General features: G+C 47.4%; 1 protein-coding gene across 3 annotated transcripts in view; it reads left to right on the top strand.

Annotated features, from left to right (window-relative positions):
- Nucleotides 1–18,773, top strand: part of BRSK1 (BR serine/threonine kinase 1) — a 61,949-nt gene that overhangs the window by 2,217 nt on the left and 40,959 nt on the right. For 2 of the 3 annotated variants that reach the window (XM_077917094.1, XM_077917093.1), the window contains exon 2: nucleotides 1,313–1,495. Coding sequence is in view for 1 of the 3 variants with exons in the window: in XM_028702049.2 (XP_028557882.2) it covers nucleotides 8,500–8,617 (118 nt within the window). In the remaining 2 variants the exon portion in view is untranslated. Of the gene's footprint in view, nucleotides 1–1,312; nucleotides 1,496–8,100; nucleotides 8,618–18,773 lie in introns of all 3 variants that reach the window. The other variant, XM_028702049.2, reaches the window with a different exon arrangement.

Genomic DNA, 18,773 nt, shown 5'->3' with positions numbered 1-18,773 from the left:
TCATCTCAATTTCTTAGACACCTTTTAGAAAATAAATAAATAAATCTAGGTGACTTACAAGCAGTAGGGAACATACAGTGGTACCTTGGTTTAAGAACAGCTTAGTATATGAACAACTTGGATTAAGAACGCTGCAAACCCTGAAGGAGGTGTTTTGGTTTGTGAACTTTGCCTTGGAAGCACAACATGTTCCGCTTCCTGTGGAGTATGTTCCATTTGTAAATTGAGTCCCCTGCTGCTATGGGAAAGCATGCCTTGGTTTAAGAATGCTTTGGTTTAAGAACGGACTTCTGGAACGGATTAAGTTCGTAAACCAAGGTACCACTGTACACAATTTTAAACATAACCATAACAACCAGTGAAGCTTACAGTAGTAAAACCCACACCATCCCATGAAAACCAGAAAGCATTGCAGTGGCCATTTAAACCAATCCTGATTCTAAGAAAATGATAATGATATTGTCTGGGAGTAGAATACAGTGGTACCTCTGGTTAAGAACTTAATTCGTTCCGAAGGTCTGTTCTTAACATGAAACTGTTCTTAACCTGAAGCACCACTTTAGCTAATGGAGCCTCCCGCTGCTGCTGTGCCGCCGGCGTGCGATTTCTGTTCTCATCCTGAGGTAAAGTTCTTAACCCGAGGTACTACTTCTGGGTGAGCGGAGTCTGTAACCTGAAGTGTCTGTAACCCGAGGTACCAATGTAAAGTCTTACCTGGAGCTATAAACATAGTAAGATGGGCGCCAGGTGGGCCTCACTGGGGAGAGCATTTTCAAAAATGGAGGGGTCACGTCCCGACCATAAAGGCTCTTCTCGCTACCCTCCAAACCTCTCTTGGAGGAGCATTTGGAAGAGGGCCTCATCCAGAAGCCCAGCATACTGCGGCCTCATTGGGGGCCACATACCCTGTCAGAGCCCACCAGGGCTGATGCCTTGCTTGGGTCCTCACCATCGTCCTCAGGCACTACTCAAGACCCTCAGTGGTGTGGATGCTGTTGGTCCTGGCAGTGCGGCAGCCAGTGTTCTCATGGTGAGCTCGCAATGGTGGCTACCATATTTCATTTTGCACGATGTTATAGGAAATAAGATTTCGCGGTCACCAGGCCCCAGTCAGAACTAAGCAGGCGTTTAGCTTCCAGTCTACTGTGGCTCTTACTGCCTAGAGAGAGAGTGGGAGAGGTCTTTATGCGCCGCTTGTGGACTTCTCATAGATCCCACCAGGAGGACAGAATTCTGGACTAGACGGGCCTTGAGACGGATCCAGCAAAGCTCATCTCATGTTCTTAGGGTGATCAGGTGTCCTACTTTTCAGGGTGCAGTTCTGTATTTGAAGGGCAGTCAGCGGAGAGTGCTCTGCTTGAAGGGCCACGCAATCCCAAATCTGGTTTGAAGAGGAAGAAGGATAAGAACAGAGAGGAGCAGCCTTGAAGTTGACCATCACCCCTGAGAAGACTGAGCTGGAACACAAGTCACGGGGTCAGTCTTCCCCATTATGGTGAGTTGTATTTCTATTTAATTGTGTGTGTGTGTGTGTGTGTGTGTGTGTGTGTGTGTGTCTATACAGTGGTGCCCCACAAGACGAATGCCTCGCAAGACGAAAAACCTGCTAGACGAAAGGGTTTTCCGTTTTTGAGTTGCTTCGCAAGACGAATTTCCCTATGGGCTTGCTTCGAAAGACGAAAACGTCTTGCGAGTCTTGCGATTTTTTCCGCTTTCCCCCCTTTTGCTAAGCTGCTAATAGCGCTAATCCGCTAAGCCGCTAATAGGGTTGCTTTGCAAGACGAAAAAACCGCTAAACGAAGAGACTCGCGGAACGGATTATTTTCGTCTTGCGAGGCACCACTGTATATATACTAAATTTGCATCTATGCATATAAGTCAACATGTACATTTTTTGTGCAAATATTTATCCTAGTTGGTCCTTTTCTCTTGGCGATGATAGATTTCCTCCTTCATGTGCATAAAGTGGCCATCTTGTTGTTGCTGCTGCTGCCGGGTGAGCTGTGGAGCTGTTGTAGTGCCATTGCTACAAATGGGGAGGCAGGCATTAGTCAGGGGTAGGGGAATGAGGGATAACCAAAGACAGCCTGCACAGGGCCCTCCAAAATCTGCAGCTGGGCCTGCCCACCTACCCTGAGAATCTCATGCTTGAATAGTAATAACTATAATTACAATTACTTAGAAAGATATACAAACTGCTTAACCAAGGAGCTTCCTTCCGTATATTTCTTTATTTAACTTTTTTGAAAACACAAATTAATGATAAAACATAACGAAACAGATGCAGAGAGGGTGAGTATTAACATAAGAGGCTTAAGACAGCTCAATAATTATACTTACCGATAATCTTTACACTTCCTTTCTCCTTTAGAATTTCTTCACAGGGCTTTTCTTTGCAGGGTTTTGAGATAAAGAGAGAATCAAAGAGCTCTCTAAGAGGTGTGTAATAAAACTGTAGGTAAAACACAAGGAAATCCACAAAATTATTAAAAAATAACCAATATTCACAAATAAAATGATTATCATTAAACCACAGAAAACAAATATCATCATGTCCCCCAGCTGTGAAATGGAACCAGTGTTTCCTAAATTGTGCTTTCTGACTGCAGGGTTGTGTTAGGTTGACTTGTGGGACCCTGACATAACATGGGATTGCATAGCTTGGAGGCAACAGACTTAAAACAGCACACGTGTTGCTGATCTGTGATCGTAGTGATCTGCAGCTGTAATAATCAAGACTGACTGACCGACAACACACAATAGCTGTGCTGGAAGGGAGCTTTTGTCTGAGGGTCCTGCCTCCCCATCCCTGCCCACATTCACCAGCAATCGTTGGGCACTGCCCTACTTCTTGGGTCCCAAAATATCGCAAGGACCAGCAGCAACAACAACCCTGTTTTTGGGTTTTGTAGAAAACGTGTGTGGGGAATGCCCACGTCTGCACGCAAGGGAGAGGATGTTGACAAGATGGGGTTCCTTCTTCCTACATCGCCCAATAAAAATAAACTGGCCTAGATTTCTGACTTGGATTTAATCAAACAAACTGAACAACTAAGGAAAGAGGCAGAGAGAGAGAGAGGCAGAGAGCTCGCGCAGGGATTATTTCTGCCTTGCAGACAACTTGAAAGTTCATCATATCTTCTTTCGAAATGTCAGCCGCTGCCTTCCTGTCCTGCTGGCGATATCTTTCCGCCCCTCACCTACTTTTGTTCCTAGCTTGAAACGGCGGCACTGCAATGGTCAGGTGAGATGCAGAAGTGATGGGAGTGTATGGCCGCCACCCCACCCCCCGCGCTTTCCCCTCCATCCCCATCCTCCTTGCACTCATTTTTTGCCCTGCCTCTTGGTCTGGAGACCTTCAGGGTGACTCCTGTTACGGGCAATAAAAAGAAAACAAAGGAGGCAGACTATCCCATTAGAAGAAATAACACTGCAAACTGGATCACAGCACAACAACAGCAGCAGCAACAACAACAAAGGAACGAAAGTGTCAGTGGCGCAGAAATACAAAGTCAAGGTTGCAGGCCATCCCAGTCTCTGAGCACTGCGAGATTCCAGGGGTTCCAGGCATTTACCCAAGTTCTGTGTTTCCTTTTGGAAAGCAGACTGTGGTGTCTTCATGATGCATGGTTTATTTACACATATATACAACCTGAGCCTGCGATGGAGGGGTTCACAGCATTTAGCACCCCGAGACGGTCTTGCTTCTCCCATAGCCACAGCCTTGGATTCTAGCAGAAATCAGGCATGGATCCCTCTCTCTCTCTGCCTTTCCAGCTAGCGGCTTTTTCCTCTAGGTCACATCACAGTAAACTCTGCTCTAAAACTTCAGATTTGTCCCTCTAACTATTGTAAGAGCTGCAGGAGGGGCCACATCCATTTGTCATCTGGCACAGAGCCCCTTTCCTTTGTTCTCTTAATGGCCCATCACCCAGTCAGTTACCTCATCAGGAAGCTAGCCTGGCTTGATTAGCTTTTAACACTTGCTAGGATTATAAGTGTCTGACACCCACAAACGCATAACATCAGTTTATGCCTGCTGAAAAAGCATAAATCATTTCTCCCCCTTTTGTTTCCTCCCTCCCACACCTTTATTTAAATGGGACTTTTGAGGGTCTTTATTTTGCTCTTTATGCTGATGCTGCTTTAAATTGCTATTTGGTGCTACATGATTTAGTGCAATCCTATGCACATTTAGTTGGGATTAAGACTCAGTAAAATATGCACAGGGTACCCATGTTATTTGGGGATGAGTTTTTTTAAGATGGTGTCCCTGCCCCCACCATACCATATATTGCTTTGTATCATTCTGTTTTAATGTACCACTGTGTACTTTTTTATTCAAAAATGCAGTAGAACAAAAGTCACTCACAGCAATCTTACAGTAATAAATAAATAGCATACATTTAAACCAGCATATCTAAATCTAAAACTCATTCATATTTTTAAAGGGCAAGACTAAAACATCCCACCCACTGAAGGAGGGCACAGTTAATTAAAACCCAAAGGCTCGGTAGAAAAGAAATATTTTTCCTGGTGCTTAACGATGTATATAAAGTAATTCTAAATCATCAGTTCTCCAAAGGTAGATCCTGGTGAAGCCAAAATGGCAGCATCCCCACACACAAGAAGAAAGGACCAGCCGGTCTGGGAAAACCCCAAGGTCTGCAGAAGTCCAAGATGGATCAGTGACCTGATTTGTAAGTGTCCTGTGTTCCTACATTCACCCCTCCCTGTGTCTGCTTGTAATTAAACGCATGCAGGTATGGTTTATCAGGATTCCTTGAGGGTCACTTCCAGTCTGACCCTTGACCGAATGCATATCCTTGCCCTGTTTATCCTCACCTCCTCCTCTGCTGTGCCAAACTATTGACTGTAAGCTCCTCAAGGCAGAGACCTGTGACCCAGAGCCAGCGGAATAAATGTTGCTTCTTGGGGGGGGGGGGGTTGTCAGCAATTACCTCTCCGCTACCCCATCCCCTGCAAGTCAAGAGATGCATCTTATCTGAGGCTGGCCAAGTTAATTTTGGCCCCACCCAAGTGACAATACAATAAATTTAATGCCTAACTATTTGCAGCCTTTTTGCAACATCTAAAATTAGCTGCTGGAGGAAGGTAGCCTCAGTCTCCCTAGTAGGGACAGCCACCCACCTCTTGTCTTGCTTCTTGAACTCTGATAATGCCTCTTGCATGATTGGACACAGAGAAAGAGAGGATTGTGTGTAGAAACTAGTTTACTGCACAAAGAAAATTTCATATCCATTGCCCTGCCAGCTTTTGCCCCTGGCCCCACCCACCACTGCCATGTGGCCCCTGGAAAGTTGCCAAGAAGGGAATGTGGCCCTCAGACTGGAAAAGTCTCCCCACCCTTGCTGCAAAGGGCCATGCATATTACTGATGCCCTATAAACAAGCAAACAGTGCGATGCTGTGCACTGTTCACTCCGAAGTAAGCTTTTCAGTGGAGAAGCTTACGTATCTTTGCAGAAGCTTAGGAAAAGCTTGGCCTATAGCCCAACATCCAAAAACCAAAGTGCTGCACCAACAAGTACAAAATAACTCCTCTGCAGCGATACAAATCCAACTCAGTGGTGTAACATTGGAAAATGTCAATCACTTCTCCTACCTGGGCAGTTATCTTTCCACAAGGGCCAACATTGATGCCGAAATCCAGCATCGCCTGAGCTCTGCAAGTGCGGCTTTCTCCCAATTGAAGTGCAGAATGTTTGAGGATCGGGACATTCGCAGGGAAACCAAAATGCTTGTTTACAAAGCTATTGTACTACCAACATTACTGTATGCTTGTGAAACATGGACCACTAATAAACTCCATCTCCAACTCCTTGAAAGATTTCATCAATGGTGTCTCTGAAAAATTTTACACATCTCTTGGGAAGACAGGCGAACTTTTACCAGTGTACTGGAAGAAGCAAAGATCACCAGTGTTGAAGCAATGATTCTTCAACATCAACTTCATTGGACTGGTCATGTTGTGCGGATGCCTGATTATCGTCTTCCAAAGCAACTACTGTATTCCAAACTTAAAAATGGAAAGCGTAATGCTGGTGGTCAACAAAAGAGGTTTCAAGACTCTCTCAAGGCAAATTTTTAAAAATGTAGTACAAACACCAACAATTGGGAAACACTTTCCTGCGAGCACTCCAAGTGGAGAACAGCCTTTACCAAAGGTGTTGTGGGCTTTGAAGACACTCGAACTCAGGATCCAAGGGAGAAACGTGCTAAGAGGAAGGCACACTTGGCAAATCCACACCGTAATCACCTCCCTCCTGGAAACCAATGTCCCCACTCTGGAAGGACCTGTGGATCCAGAATTGGCCTCCACAGTCACTTAGGGACTCATTGTTAAAACCGTGTTTATGGAAGACAATCTTACTCGGCTACAAGTGATCACCAAAGATGCTGTGCACTGTTTACTCTGAAGTAAGCTTTTCAGTGGAGCTTACTCTTGTGTAATGATGTGTAGGATCACAGCCTTATTCTACTCTTTGAAGACTTCACTGAATCTACTCTCTGCATCCCTGTATCAAGCATTTCTTCCATAGAAGAGATCCTTTGATGTGTGTAAAGATCTGTGGATGGAGGTGCTAATCCAGCCCAGTCATTAGAAAGAGGGACAAAACAAGACATCTGAAACTTCACTTAAAACCAATTACAGGCAAATTTAGATCGACACAGTAGCTCTGCTCAGATCAGGGTTTATTTTATTTTATTTTAAACTTTTATTTATTATATTTATATACCACCTTTTTCCTTTGAGGTGGCACCCATGATTATCCTCTCCTCATTTTATCCTCACAGCAACCCTGTGAGGTAGGATAGGCTGAGACACAGTGACTGGGACTCAATAGCTGAATGGGTCTCAAACCCTTGTTTCCCAGGTCCTAGTCCAACGCCCCAATCATTACACCACATTAGCTCACCGATGGCAAAGTTTAGATTGAGGCAGTCACTGCTTCACATTCCATGGGGGGGTCCTTTTTAGAGACCATTTAAGCCACCTATGGCTACATAGCTGCCGTGCATTTAAAGCATATGACTTCCCCTAAAGGATCCTCGGAATTGTCATGGAACTACAATTCCCAGCACCCTTAGCAAACTACAGTTCCCAGTATTCCTTGTGGGGAGCCATGTGCCTTCAGCGTATGCTGTGCAGGCCACCTGTGTCTTTGCCATGAAAGGGAGGAAAGTTCCCCCTCCTGTCTCGAGAGCTTTTCCGTCTCTGGAACAATGCGCCCTCCGGTTAGGTGTTTTGCTACAATACTGTATGTTGGTTTGTTGGTTTGTTTGTGTGTGCTCCATCATATTAAAGCTGCTGGACTCTCTAAACACAAACCTGGAGACATTACCAACAAGCAAGTCTCAGCAGAGGCCTACCACCTGAGATTGCATGGCCTGTTAGCACAGGTATATACAGATGCCCATCCAGAGAAATGGGGCTACAAAGCACAATTATTATTCTTTTGGTAAAACTAAGCTTCTGTGTCCTGCACGCTTAGAACTACACTGCTCTCTCCCAAGAGCAGAGTTACAGGTATGCATTTTCAGGCTGTCAGAGCTCATACTCATTGTTTGGAGGCGGTTGGAAGAGAAAGGAGGGAAATCTATCTCCCTCTCTCCTATGTGGCCACACCTGATCCCTTTTTAATACAGTGCAAGCCTCTTTGCACGCACACACACACACACACACACACACATGCATTTACACACCTTCCTCCCAAAATCACATAATCTCTCAATCGCATACATCTCTCTCCTGCAAAACCGCAGTTGCATCCTCTTCCCGCGCACACACACCGTGTAAAAACCTTGCACAGATAATATATCCCCACCACAGCCACACACCATCAGCAAATGAAAAACTACCTCCTCTAAACCTCGCAGATAAATGACACAATTTCCCTCTTGCCACAGAGGTCCTATCCCCGGTTAACCCCTCCCACCCAGCTGCTGCACCCCTCCCCGCTGACCCCTTCTCCCCCCACCGCCCCCGCCCCCAAATCCCCACCCCTTTCTCCTGCCTGGGGAGGAGGCGCTGCCTTTGTTCCGCCAAGGGTTAACCCGGATTGTGTCTGTCACCCAGTTGCCCGGATGCTGATGTAAGGGGAGAGCTCGAGAGATCCCTTCAGATTGCAGTGAGAGGAGGCGAAGGACCAGAGCAGAAGAGGCTCTCCACCAGCATCTTTCATCCACGGCAACAGCAGCACCAACAGCAGCATCCTTGGCTGGACCAGCTGGATGATGCTGGTACCCGGACTGTAGCATCCTTCATCCTTCTCTCGCCTCCCTTTCCCTCCCTGATGCCGAGAGCATCCCCCTCCCCCTAAATCCTTCAGGATGCCGGCCCCGGTATTGTCCCTATAGGGGGATATCAGGGGGGCCTTGCCTTGCCGTGCCTCTCCCCTCCCCTCCCCTCCCCTCCCCACCCCACCCCAAATCCCCCATCTCTTATTGTTGCTCAGAAGGGTGACAGACAAAAGCCATGTCCGGTGGCAAAGAGGCAGGTGGGGTCCACCCCTACCAGCCACAACAGAGCCAGCAGCATGCTCAGTATGTGGGGCCCTACCGGCTGGAGAAGACACTGGGGAAAGGGCAGACTGGTGAGTACTTGGCACCCTGCTGCTCCTGGAGGTGGGGTGGGGTAGGAGGGGCAACCCCAATGCCACAGAAATGGGAGAGCCCAGAGCTTCGCGTGTGGACCAGAAGTGTTTGTCCCATTGCAGAATGAGGGTGGGGAAAGAGATCTGAAAAAGGGAAGGCAGATGCATTTCCTGTTGGGGAAAATAAATTGGCCGCAGTGGTGGTGGTGGTGGTTGGCGAAAGCTGAATTCTTTCCTGTCCTGGAGTTTATTTGAGGAGAGCAAATGGGGAGTCTTGTTTGGGGCCAATGGCATCTAGGTTTGGTAGGTTGTCAGGAGAAGGGGGCAACACTTTGGGTGTTGGGGCACCTCGCTCTCTCTCTCTCTCTTACACACTGTTTTATTTGGGAGTGGAGAGTAAATGTTGGAGACTACCAGAAGGGAAAAGGTGTCTTTTAAGAGTTCAGAGGAGTGAATTAATGTTTACCTTGCTGGACTTTATTTGGGGTCCCTGTGCATGGCAGGGAAATAGTTTGCCTTACAGAGGTAGCAGATAGGAGAAGGGGGGAAAAGGAAGCGAAAATTTGAAAAACAACAACAAATAGGGGCAGGTTTTGAAAGGGGTTGTGGCCATCCCTGTACTTAGCAGCAAGTGCTGTTTGGGGATAGTTGGGTTCTTGGGATCACAGTGCTTTTGTGGTAGTTGATAGGTAGGTGTGTTTGTGTGTTTTAACACACATTAAATGGCCAGGGGAGCTTGGAAAGGGGAACGCAGCGAGGGCAGCGGTGGATCGACCATATTTTCTGGATGGGTTAGTTTCAGTACCTCTGCCCAGGTGCCTGTGCCCTGCTGGTTGGGGCCTGAAGCAGTTCTGTTTGGGATGAAGCGGTAGCTTAAAAATAATCATGCTGCAATGGCCAAGGTTGGCTGGGGAGGGAGGAAAGCAAGAAGAACCAACTGCTCCAGATTTATTCCATACAGATTCCCTACCTCCAACTCCCCCCCCCCCCGAAAAAAAAATCCCTGTCTGGTCGGTGGAGAGACGGGACATACACCCATCTCTGTCTCCATCTCTATTTTGCCAAGGCTCTGTATTTATGAAGGGGCAATCTATAGGAGAGGCCTATAGATTTCTCTCCCCCCCCCCATACACCAATCTTCTCCTGCTGCAGCACTCTGGATGAATGGAAGAGTGGTGGTGTTTTGTTTTTTTTTACTCTCTGCAGGGATGCCGATTCGATTGTGCGGTTTAGATTATGGGGCTTGGTTATGAGAGAGATTGCTTGAATAAATGCCTAAAGGCTGGGTAATATGAAAAACCGTCTCCGTCGGCTTCCTTCTCCTCTTTTTCGGCGGCAGTCAGTTGTTCGATGGAAGGCTGAGGATGGGAGTGCAGGGTGGCCGGGGGGGGGGGGGGAGAGAACCATCCATCTCTCTGCAATGATGCAGGAAAACCCAAACCACAAGGCCTCTCTCTTCTCTCCTCTCTCAATTTGTGTGTGTCTGTGTGTAGAATGAGTATTGTGGCTTGGAAAGGGGGAAGATTACTGCAGTGGCAGAAAAAGACACGGTGACAGGGGGGAGAAGGAGCCGGGCTATGCTTGTGTGTGTGTGCGTGCATGTTTGGGAGGTGGGGGTTTTTTGGGGGGGGTTGTTTTAAGGAATCATAACAATAATAAATATCTGGAGCAGGTGGGTGAAAGAGACAGAAGAGGCGGCAGGGGATAAGGGAGGGCGGGATTTTGCTGAATAATCATTTCTGCACCGTGGCGGCAGGCAGTTCACGCAAAGACATTTCAGGAATCGCAGGCTGAATGGGTAGGTGGATGGAGTCTTGCTGGGGGTGGATGGGATGAGGCCTGGCTGCATCCCAGACCCCAGAAGGAGGGGAGATCAGGAGCAATAGGACAAATGGACGCCTCCTACGGCGGGCGAGAGTTTTCTTGCTCTTCTAATTTTGCTTGCCGCCGTATTTCTAGCAATCTCGTTTCCTCCTTCTCTGAAGGAGTGTTATTATGGTTATGTGAATCCTCAGTTGGCAGGAAACAGCGGAAGTCCAGGCACCAGCAGTGACATGCCCAAGGTCATCTAAGGGATGTTGGTGGCAGAGATAGAAATCAAAAACTGGGCATATCCCTCTTCCTCCTTGGCTATCCTGTTCAGTTTTGGTTTCCCAGACCTGAAGATGCTGAGTAGCGAAATGATTATAACCATGGCCAACTTAACAGTGTTCTCCCACAGGACAGGTCACGCAAGAATTCTGCACAAGCAGTGATCAGAGACCTTAAATTCTGCAACTGGAATAATTAGAGTAGGCTTGTCTCCCCGCACGTCAGTCCATAGTCTCCACAATCTGAGATGCTAGTGGGTTGGATCCAGGATGTTAAACTTTAGTCTCATTGACTAAATGAACGGGACTTAAGTTAGCCAAGATTAACTTGTCCTATTGATTTCAGTGGGGCTGAAGCTGCCTAGATCCATTGCCCTGGAGTGCCTTGGGCAAGTATGTCAATCTTGGCTTATTTACTATTCTTAAGGAGTAGAACTGAGCGTTGAAAAATATATAAAAACATATACATATCAACAGACATGGGGGGAGGGAAACCTCATCACTTTACTCACTCTTTTGCTTTCCTTATGCTTCCCACCTTTTAAAAGGCTGTGGGACTCACCTCCCATGTATGTTGTCAGGTCTAGGTACACTTACAGTACTACAGAAGAGGTTAAGGATGCCCTTTATATATCTTTTCGTTCGCAGAATTGGAGTTTATAGATACAAAACCAAACCCAAAGAGAGATGTAAACTCTTAACGTGTGCAATATCTGTAATTTAGGATTGAAACATGGGGAATCCCCACCCCAAGCTCTGATTCAATTTAACAGGGTCACCGGGGGTCAGATAAAATTGCCGGATCCACCCTATGGATTCCCAGTTGACCAGTCTACTGTTCTGTCCTAAACCATGACGCTCTGTGGCAGATTTGCAAATGCTCCCGCCAGTGTTGCTAAGCGCACAAAACGTTGTACTAACCCATACGATCAAACTCACTCTATTTACTAGAGACAACTCATATTTTCTGGTATGAGTCCTTGTTCAATTTCTTGATTTTTCGGAGGCAGTGTGTTAAAATTTTGTTAGTGCGTGTTGCTTGAGTTAATTGTTCATTTTTCAGATTTGAGCTGCCGAGTTAGATCTAGAAGTTAACGGTGAATGGGTGGGTTTCTTCCTTGTGGTGGAAGACGAGGCTATCAGTGGTCACCAGCAATGATGGCTACACTTTGTCCCCATGGTTTGGAGGCAGTAAGGCTTTTGGGTACCACTTGCTGGAAACCACAGGAGGGAAGAGTCGTCTTTGTGCTCGGGTCCCACTTTTCCACTGTGGCATCTGGTTGGCCGCTGTCAGAACAGGATGCTGGACTTGACGGGCCATTGGCCTGATCCAGCAGCCTCTTCTTGTGTTCTTATTATGGATGCATCTTGTCTATAGTGCACAGGTGTGTGTGTATATGCACACACACGCACACGGTGGCACTATCCATTGACATTTCACTGCCTCCGAAGTATGTTTGGAACTGTTATGACATATTGCAGGCGATCGTGTTTGTCAAACATACTTCCAGCCAAAAGAACAACACCTTTTTTGGCTTTTAAATAAGCATCTACCGCAAAATACACAGACACAGCATGTAGCAGGGTGATTGGAGCCTTCAGCAATGTGTCATAGCATGCGTGTGTTGGGGCGGCCGGAACAGGATTAGCTTTGAGGTGTCCCTGTTTTCATCTGGGAAATGTTGGCGGGTATGCTAAAAGTCTCTTCTTCCCAGATAAAGAACAAATGGGGGCGGGGGGGAGCCGGCCGTCCTTCCAAAGAGAGAAGACCTCCAACCAAAGAAAAACTCCGTCCCACCGCCCAACAATTTGTGAGGGTCAGGAGGCAGGCCACAGTGGGTGCTGAAAGGAGTTGTCTATGGGCGCTATGGTGCCCACGGGCACCACATTGGGGACCTTGGTTGTATCATGTGCACATGGTGATTGTTTTCCCCTCCTGCTTCTATTTACATCCTTAGATATTTAGAAACGGTCTGCATATCCTCACCTGTTCCTGCCCAATTGCCTTTTATCAGCCTGTCCAACTTGTGATCCAGGAAAATAAACATAGCCCCCCATTTGGGGGAAGCGAGGTGGGACTTGATCCATTTTCTGGCTTTTCTGCTGGGCTGCAAAGCAAGGCATGGCCAGGGTGTGTATGGGGGAGAATCAGAGAATGTAGGGACAGGTTAGCTTGCGGCATATATTCCAATTCGCAAGGGGCTGTCATTGTTGTGTATCCCCACCCCCCAGTAAATTAATGTCCACATTTTTGCCTTTTTGTGAGTGCCTTTTTCAAATTTTGCATATTTCAGGAATTGTCATGTGAGTCCCTAGACATGAAATCTCTGGAGTGGGTGATTCTAGTGTGCATGCATAAAAATGCAGGCGCATGCACACTAAAGGCTCACGCAGAGAGCACACGTAATGCCATTTCTCACACTGCAGTTCTAAGGTATTTCAAAGTATTGATTGCATAGTGAAGTAGGTTTTTCTTCCTAGTGTGTCAAGTTTAAACCAAAAGGACTGCCATCCTCCTTGTCTTTGAAATCAGTGAGGGACGGGCTATTGCAGAATAAATGGGCACATCATAACACTGGCGATGAAAAGAGCTCAGCACTGTGTAATCGTGGATGGACTGGGGCTTCCAAAGTGAGCTTTGGTAGGATCATAGAGCCAGGAGGTATCCCAAAGGCCATCTAGTCCAACCCCTGACAATGTAAGAAACCTGCTGCTTCAGCATCTCTGCAAGGTGACCACCCCGTCTCTGCCTAAAAACCATTCTAAGAAAGGTATCTACTGTCCAACAGTTAACAGCATTAATGTGCATACTTTCGTCTTCAGTGTCTAGGTTAAACCTCCCCTCCTTGTAATTTGAATCTGGGTCCTGCCCTGTGTTCTATTGCCTCGGTTTTAAAATTATTACATTCATATTCTGCCTTTTCTCCAAGGTGGCTCTTCCACCCCATTTTATTTTCACAACAACCCTGTGAGGTAGGTTAGGCTGAGAGGGAGTAGCTGATCCGAGGTCACCCAGTTAGCTTCATGGCTGAGTGGGGATTTGAACCCTGGTCTCCCTGGTCTTAGTTCGACACTCTAACCACTGCACCACACTGGCTCTGTGTGATAATCCTTCACATCTTTGAAGACGGCTGTCCTACCTGCTCTGTGTTGTCCCTTCTCCAGGCTAAACAGACCCGGCTACATTGCCTGTTCCTTATAGGACTTGATCTCCAGGCCTCGGTCTGGACACACTCCAATTTGTTCATATCTTCCTTAGACTGTGGTGCGCAGAAATGTACACCACACAGTGGTGAGGTCTGACCAAAGTGTGGGGTGGCCGTGTATCCTGTGTTACGGGCGGCCATCCTTTGTTTGAAGAACTGTCAGAGGACAGGCCTCTATTTGAAGGCCTGACTGGTCCAAGGCTGGTTTAAAGAGAAAGAGCCATAAGAAGGGAGAGCAGGGCAGGCCACCAGGTTTCTCCAGCAACCGTTGCTACCTGTTCAGCCGACTAGGCACGCCCACAGTATTGCAGGAATCCTGGAAACTGTAGTTCCCCCCCTTCCAGAACTGAAATTCCCAGCACCCTACAATTCCCGGGATTCTTTGGAGGAAGTTACGTATGGTGTGCATGTAACCCACAACTCTTCACAGAGAGAAGTAGGTTTTTCTCTCTTCCCGCTACTCAGTCTCTTCCATCCCTGCCCAGTTTTTAATGTTATGTTATTGAGATATTGTTTTTCTATTTAAGTTGTAGTTATCATTTCTATATTTGCATCTTTGATATGCAAATTGGTGTCCTCTTGTGACCTATTTTACCGGAGGATGCTTTTCCTTTCCTTTCCTTTTTTAAAAAAACATTTTTATTTTTGCATTTTCTATTTTACATATACAAGTGAAATAAAAACATAAACATATAATCCCCTTTACTCCCCCCCCCCCCGCCATTGTAGGATCATAATATAACAAGCTTTTCTATCTTTTTTTGGGCAATGCTTAAATGCCAACCTTACCGGAAGAGAACAGAGTAGTACCACACCAACTGAAAACAAGAGCATTGCAAGGATGCCCTTGTTTTTGTCTCTCAGAATTTTATTTATTTATTATGTACTTATTGCATTTAAACCACACTTTTCTTCTCCAAAGAGCTCAAGATGGCATGTAGGGTTCTCCCTCTCCTGATCTCCACAACAACCCTGTGAGGTAGGCTAGGCTGAGAGGCAGTGACCGGTCCAAGTTCACCCAGTGAACTTCACAGCTGACTAAGGATTTGAACCCTGGTCTCCCAAGTCCTAGTCAAACACTCTGACCGCTGTGCTGTGAAACCCTGATTGCCTGACCCCAATGGGATATTCCAAGCTCCCTCCCTGAATTTTCATCTTTCTTTTCTTTTTTTAAGTTAGACCTTTTACTTACGAAGGTGTAAGGAAAAGCAGGCAGGCAGAATTCTACCCAGTTTTACCCAGAAAGAAGTAAACTTGCTCCTGCCTTCCAGTGTCAGGGCCAAAGAGCGCAAAGGCAAGCAGGGTAAAAACAGGCAAGCCCATGGCACTTGTTGTTGTTGTTTAATTAAATGTAAATAATGTTCGATATAATGAAATAACTTAGAGCATATCAGACCACCCATATCTGTACTCTGGATGATTTGCAAGGATTCTTTTGGCTTCTGGCTATGGGGGGTTGGGGGTTGGGGGGGGGGTGCAGACATCAAGGTCCTAGAAGGCCACCATCAGTGACTGGTGGGCTGCATTTTGCTTGGTGGGCCGCAAATTACGCAGCCCTGCTCTAGGCTAAAGACAATCTCTTCCTTCAGCCTTCTTGCATGTGATTTGTCTGGTCTGCTTATTTTGACAGCCGCACCACACCACTATGACACCAGATCTAGCGACTTAGATAGAGTGCGTGTCTTTTTTATTTTATTTTTTATTTTCTGACAGGCTGAAAAGATGTATTTGGGTGTGAGAGGGTTTAACTTTCTTTTTTTCCATGACTCAGTTTGTATTCTCACAATGTGAAGCTGAGTTTCAAGGTCAGAGAGAGAGAGAGAGAGAGAGAGAGAGAGAGAGAGAGCACCTTTTGGAAGTTTGTATTTTAAACACACAGACCCTGCCATTGTTGTGAGGCTTCCATAGCTTATTTACCAAAAATAGTGTGTATTTTCTGATATTTGCTCCTGGTATACCACTGTCCCTATTTTGCCTTTGAAGGGGGTACAGTGGTGATGATGGTTTATTTTAGGATGCCGTTGCTTTCTTTCAACCTTGTTAGTAAGTGGGACTTAAAAAACAGGAAGCAGTTATGTCCCTTTTACCAATGCACTCAAAGAACCAATGGATGGCAAGCTGTTGTAGAATCAATGAGTGGCGTTCAGCTCAGGTTGCCAACTTTTCCAGCTGGCTCTGCAGCTGTGGGTTTGGCACGGTATTATATTTATTATATTTTCATCCCACCCTACTTCAAAGGATCTCAGGGTAGTCTACAGAGTTCCACCTCACTCACACACCTATCTTATCCCCACAACCACCCTGCGAGAGACCCAGGATCACCCAGGGAATTTCACTATGGCTGAACATGGAACATGGGATTTCTGAGTTCTAAATCCAGCACACTGTCCATTGCACCATACTGGCTCTCACGCTGCCACAGGCTGTTGCTTTAAGTGGCATAAAAGGTAAAGGTACCCCTGCCCATACGGGCCAGTCTTGACAGACTCTAGGGTTGTGCGCCCATCTCACTCTATAGGCCGGGGGCCAGCGCTGTCCGAAGACACTTCCGGGTCACATGGCCAGCGTGACAAGCTGCATCTGGCGAGCCAGCGCAGCACACGGAACACCGTTTACATTCCCGCTAATAAGTGGTCCCTATTTATCTACTTGCACCCGGGGGTGCTTTCGAACTGCTAGGTTGGCAGGCGCTGGGACCGAGCAACGGGAGCACACCCCGCCGCGGGGATTCGAACCGCTGACCTTTCGATCGGCAAGTCCTAGGCGCTGAGGCTTTAACCCACAGCGCCACCCGCGTCCCTTTTAAGTGGCATAGGTAAAGGTAAAGGGACCCCTGACCATGAGGTCCAGTCATGGCCGACTCTGGGGTTGCGGCGCTCATCTCCCTTTATTGGTCGAGGGAGCCGGCGTACAGCTTCCGGGTCATGTGGCCAGCATGACCAAGCCGCTTCTGGCGAACAAGAGCAGCGCACGGAAACGGTGTTTACCTTCCCGCCAGAGTGGTACCTATTTATCTACTTGTACTTTGACGTGCTTTCGAACTGCTAGGTTGGCAGGAGCAGGGACCGAGCAACGGGAGCTCACCCCATCACGGGGATTCGAACCGCCAACCTTCTGATCGGCAAGTCCTAGGCTCTGTGGTTTAACCCACAGCGCCACCCGTGTCCCTTCTTAAGTGGCATAATCCACAGCAATTAGCAGGCGATGATATTTTACTTCTGTGATGGCTCCTCAGGCAGTAGAGCATGAGACTCTGAATCTTGGGGTTGTGGGATCGAGCCCCACGTTGGGCAAAAAGATTCATGCATTGCAGGAAGATGGCCCTCCCAACTCTATGATTCTACCTCTGCAGGGCCAGCCCCGCCCATGAGGCTGACTGAAGCAGAGGAACCCTACAGGGCGTCCTCCTTGGGGGTTCCCTGCCCGCCACTAGTTGTACAGTGGCGGCTACTGGCAAGATCTCTCAGAACTCGCAAGAGCTCTGCAAGAGCTTACGAGATCTTGCCAGAAGCTGCCGCAGACGTACAACCCTGGTAATAATAATAATAATAATAATAATAATAATAATAATAATAATAATATTTTATTACTTATACCCCACCCATCTGGCCAGGCCTCCCCAGCCACTCTGCGCAACTTCCAAAAGAATATTAAAAACACAATAAAACATCAAACATTAAGAACTTCCCTAAACAGGGGTGCCTTCAGATCTCTTCCAAAAGTCAGATAGTTGTTTATTTCCTTGATATCTGATGGGAGGGTGTTCCACCGGGTGGGTGCCACTACCTAGAAGGCCCTCTGCCTGGTTCCCTGTAACCTCACTTCTTGCAGGGAGGGAACCGCTAGAAGGCCCTCGGAGCTGGACCTCAGTGTCTGGGCTGAACGGTGGGGGTGGAGACGCTCCTTCAGGTATACAGGACCTGTTTAAGGCTTTAAAGGTCAGCACCAACACTTTGAGGTAGTTGAGGCCATGGTGGCCTGCCAAATGGAGGCTATTATTTGTATGCCTTTTTTGCTGGTCAGGCCTGAAGAGGGCACTGAAGCCTAAACCACACATTCCTGGGTGGCTTATCATGCTGTTCTGCTCTCTGGCCCCTCAGTGCCTGACCCGTATATTCCCTGATATGCACACACACTGCCCCATGGCAGGGCGGCACCTAGAGAAAGCCCTTATGGCAAAGGAGGGGAACCTCTCCTAGCCCAAGGGCTGCATTCTGTTCGGGGCCACTATGAGAGAGCAGAGGGCCTGTGGTGGGCGGGGCCAAAGGCAAAAGTGGGTGGAGAAATCGATGCTGACACACCCAGACACACCTGACCCCATCACCTCCATCCAGGAAAGCAGGAGGCATTGTCAGAGTCCACAGACCACCCAGGCAAAAACAGTGGAGGAGGAGGCAAAGTAGAATTGGGGGCGTGTGACCTGGGCAGGCCTGTAGAGCTGCATTTGGCACCTGGGCCTGAGGGTCCTCACTCTTGCCATAGGGGCCCACAATCCCTGGGTTCTAGAGGTGTTAACATAGGAGCATATGCCAAGTCTACACTGACTGGCAGCACCTCTCGAAGGTTCCAGGCAGGGAACATTCGCAGCCCTAGCTGGAGATGCCAGGGATTCAACATTACACACGTGAAGCCGATTCTCTGCCGCTGAGCTTTGCCCGCTACATATATTCAGCATTCATAGAGGATGTTGCCCAGGCCTCTGAACTTATTGATACCAGAGAGCAAATGTGTGGCTGCAAGTTTTGGCAGGAATAAAGAAAGAACTCAAGAGGTGGCACAGTATGGGCCTAACAGCGGGTACCATTGGCTCCCAGAGCCCAGTTAGATTTGCTGGGCGATTGTGTATGCCAACCACATTTT

This window comes from Podarcis muralis, chromosome 13, assembly GCF_964188315.1.
Source record: "Podarcis muralis chromosome 13, rPodMur119.hap1.1, whole genome shotgun sequence".
NCBI lineage: Eukaryota > Metazoa > Chordata > Lepidosauria > Squamata > Lacertidae > Podarcis > Podarcis muralis.
This window is presented reverse-complemented; position numbering and strand designations above follow the sequence as displayed.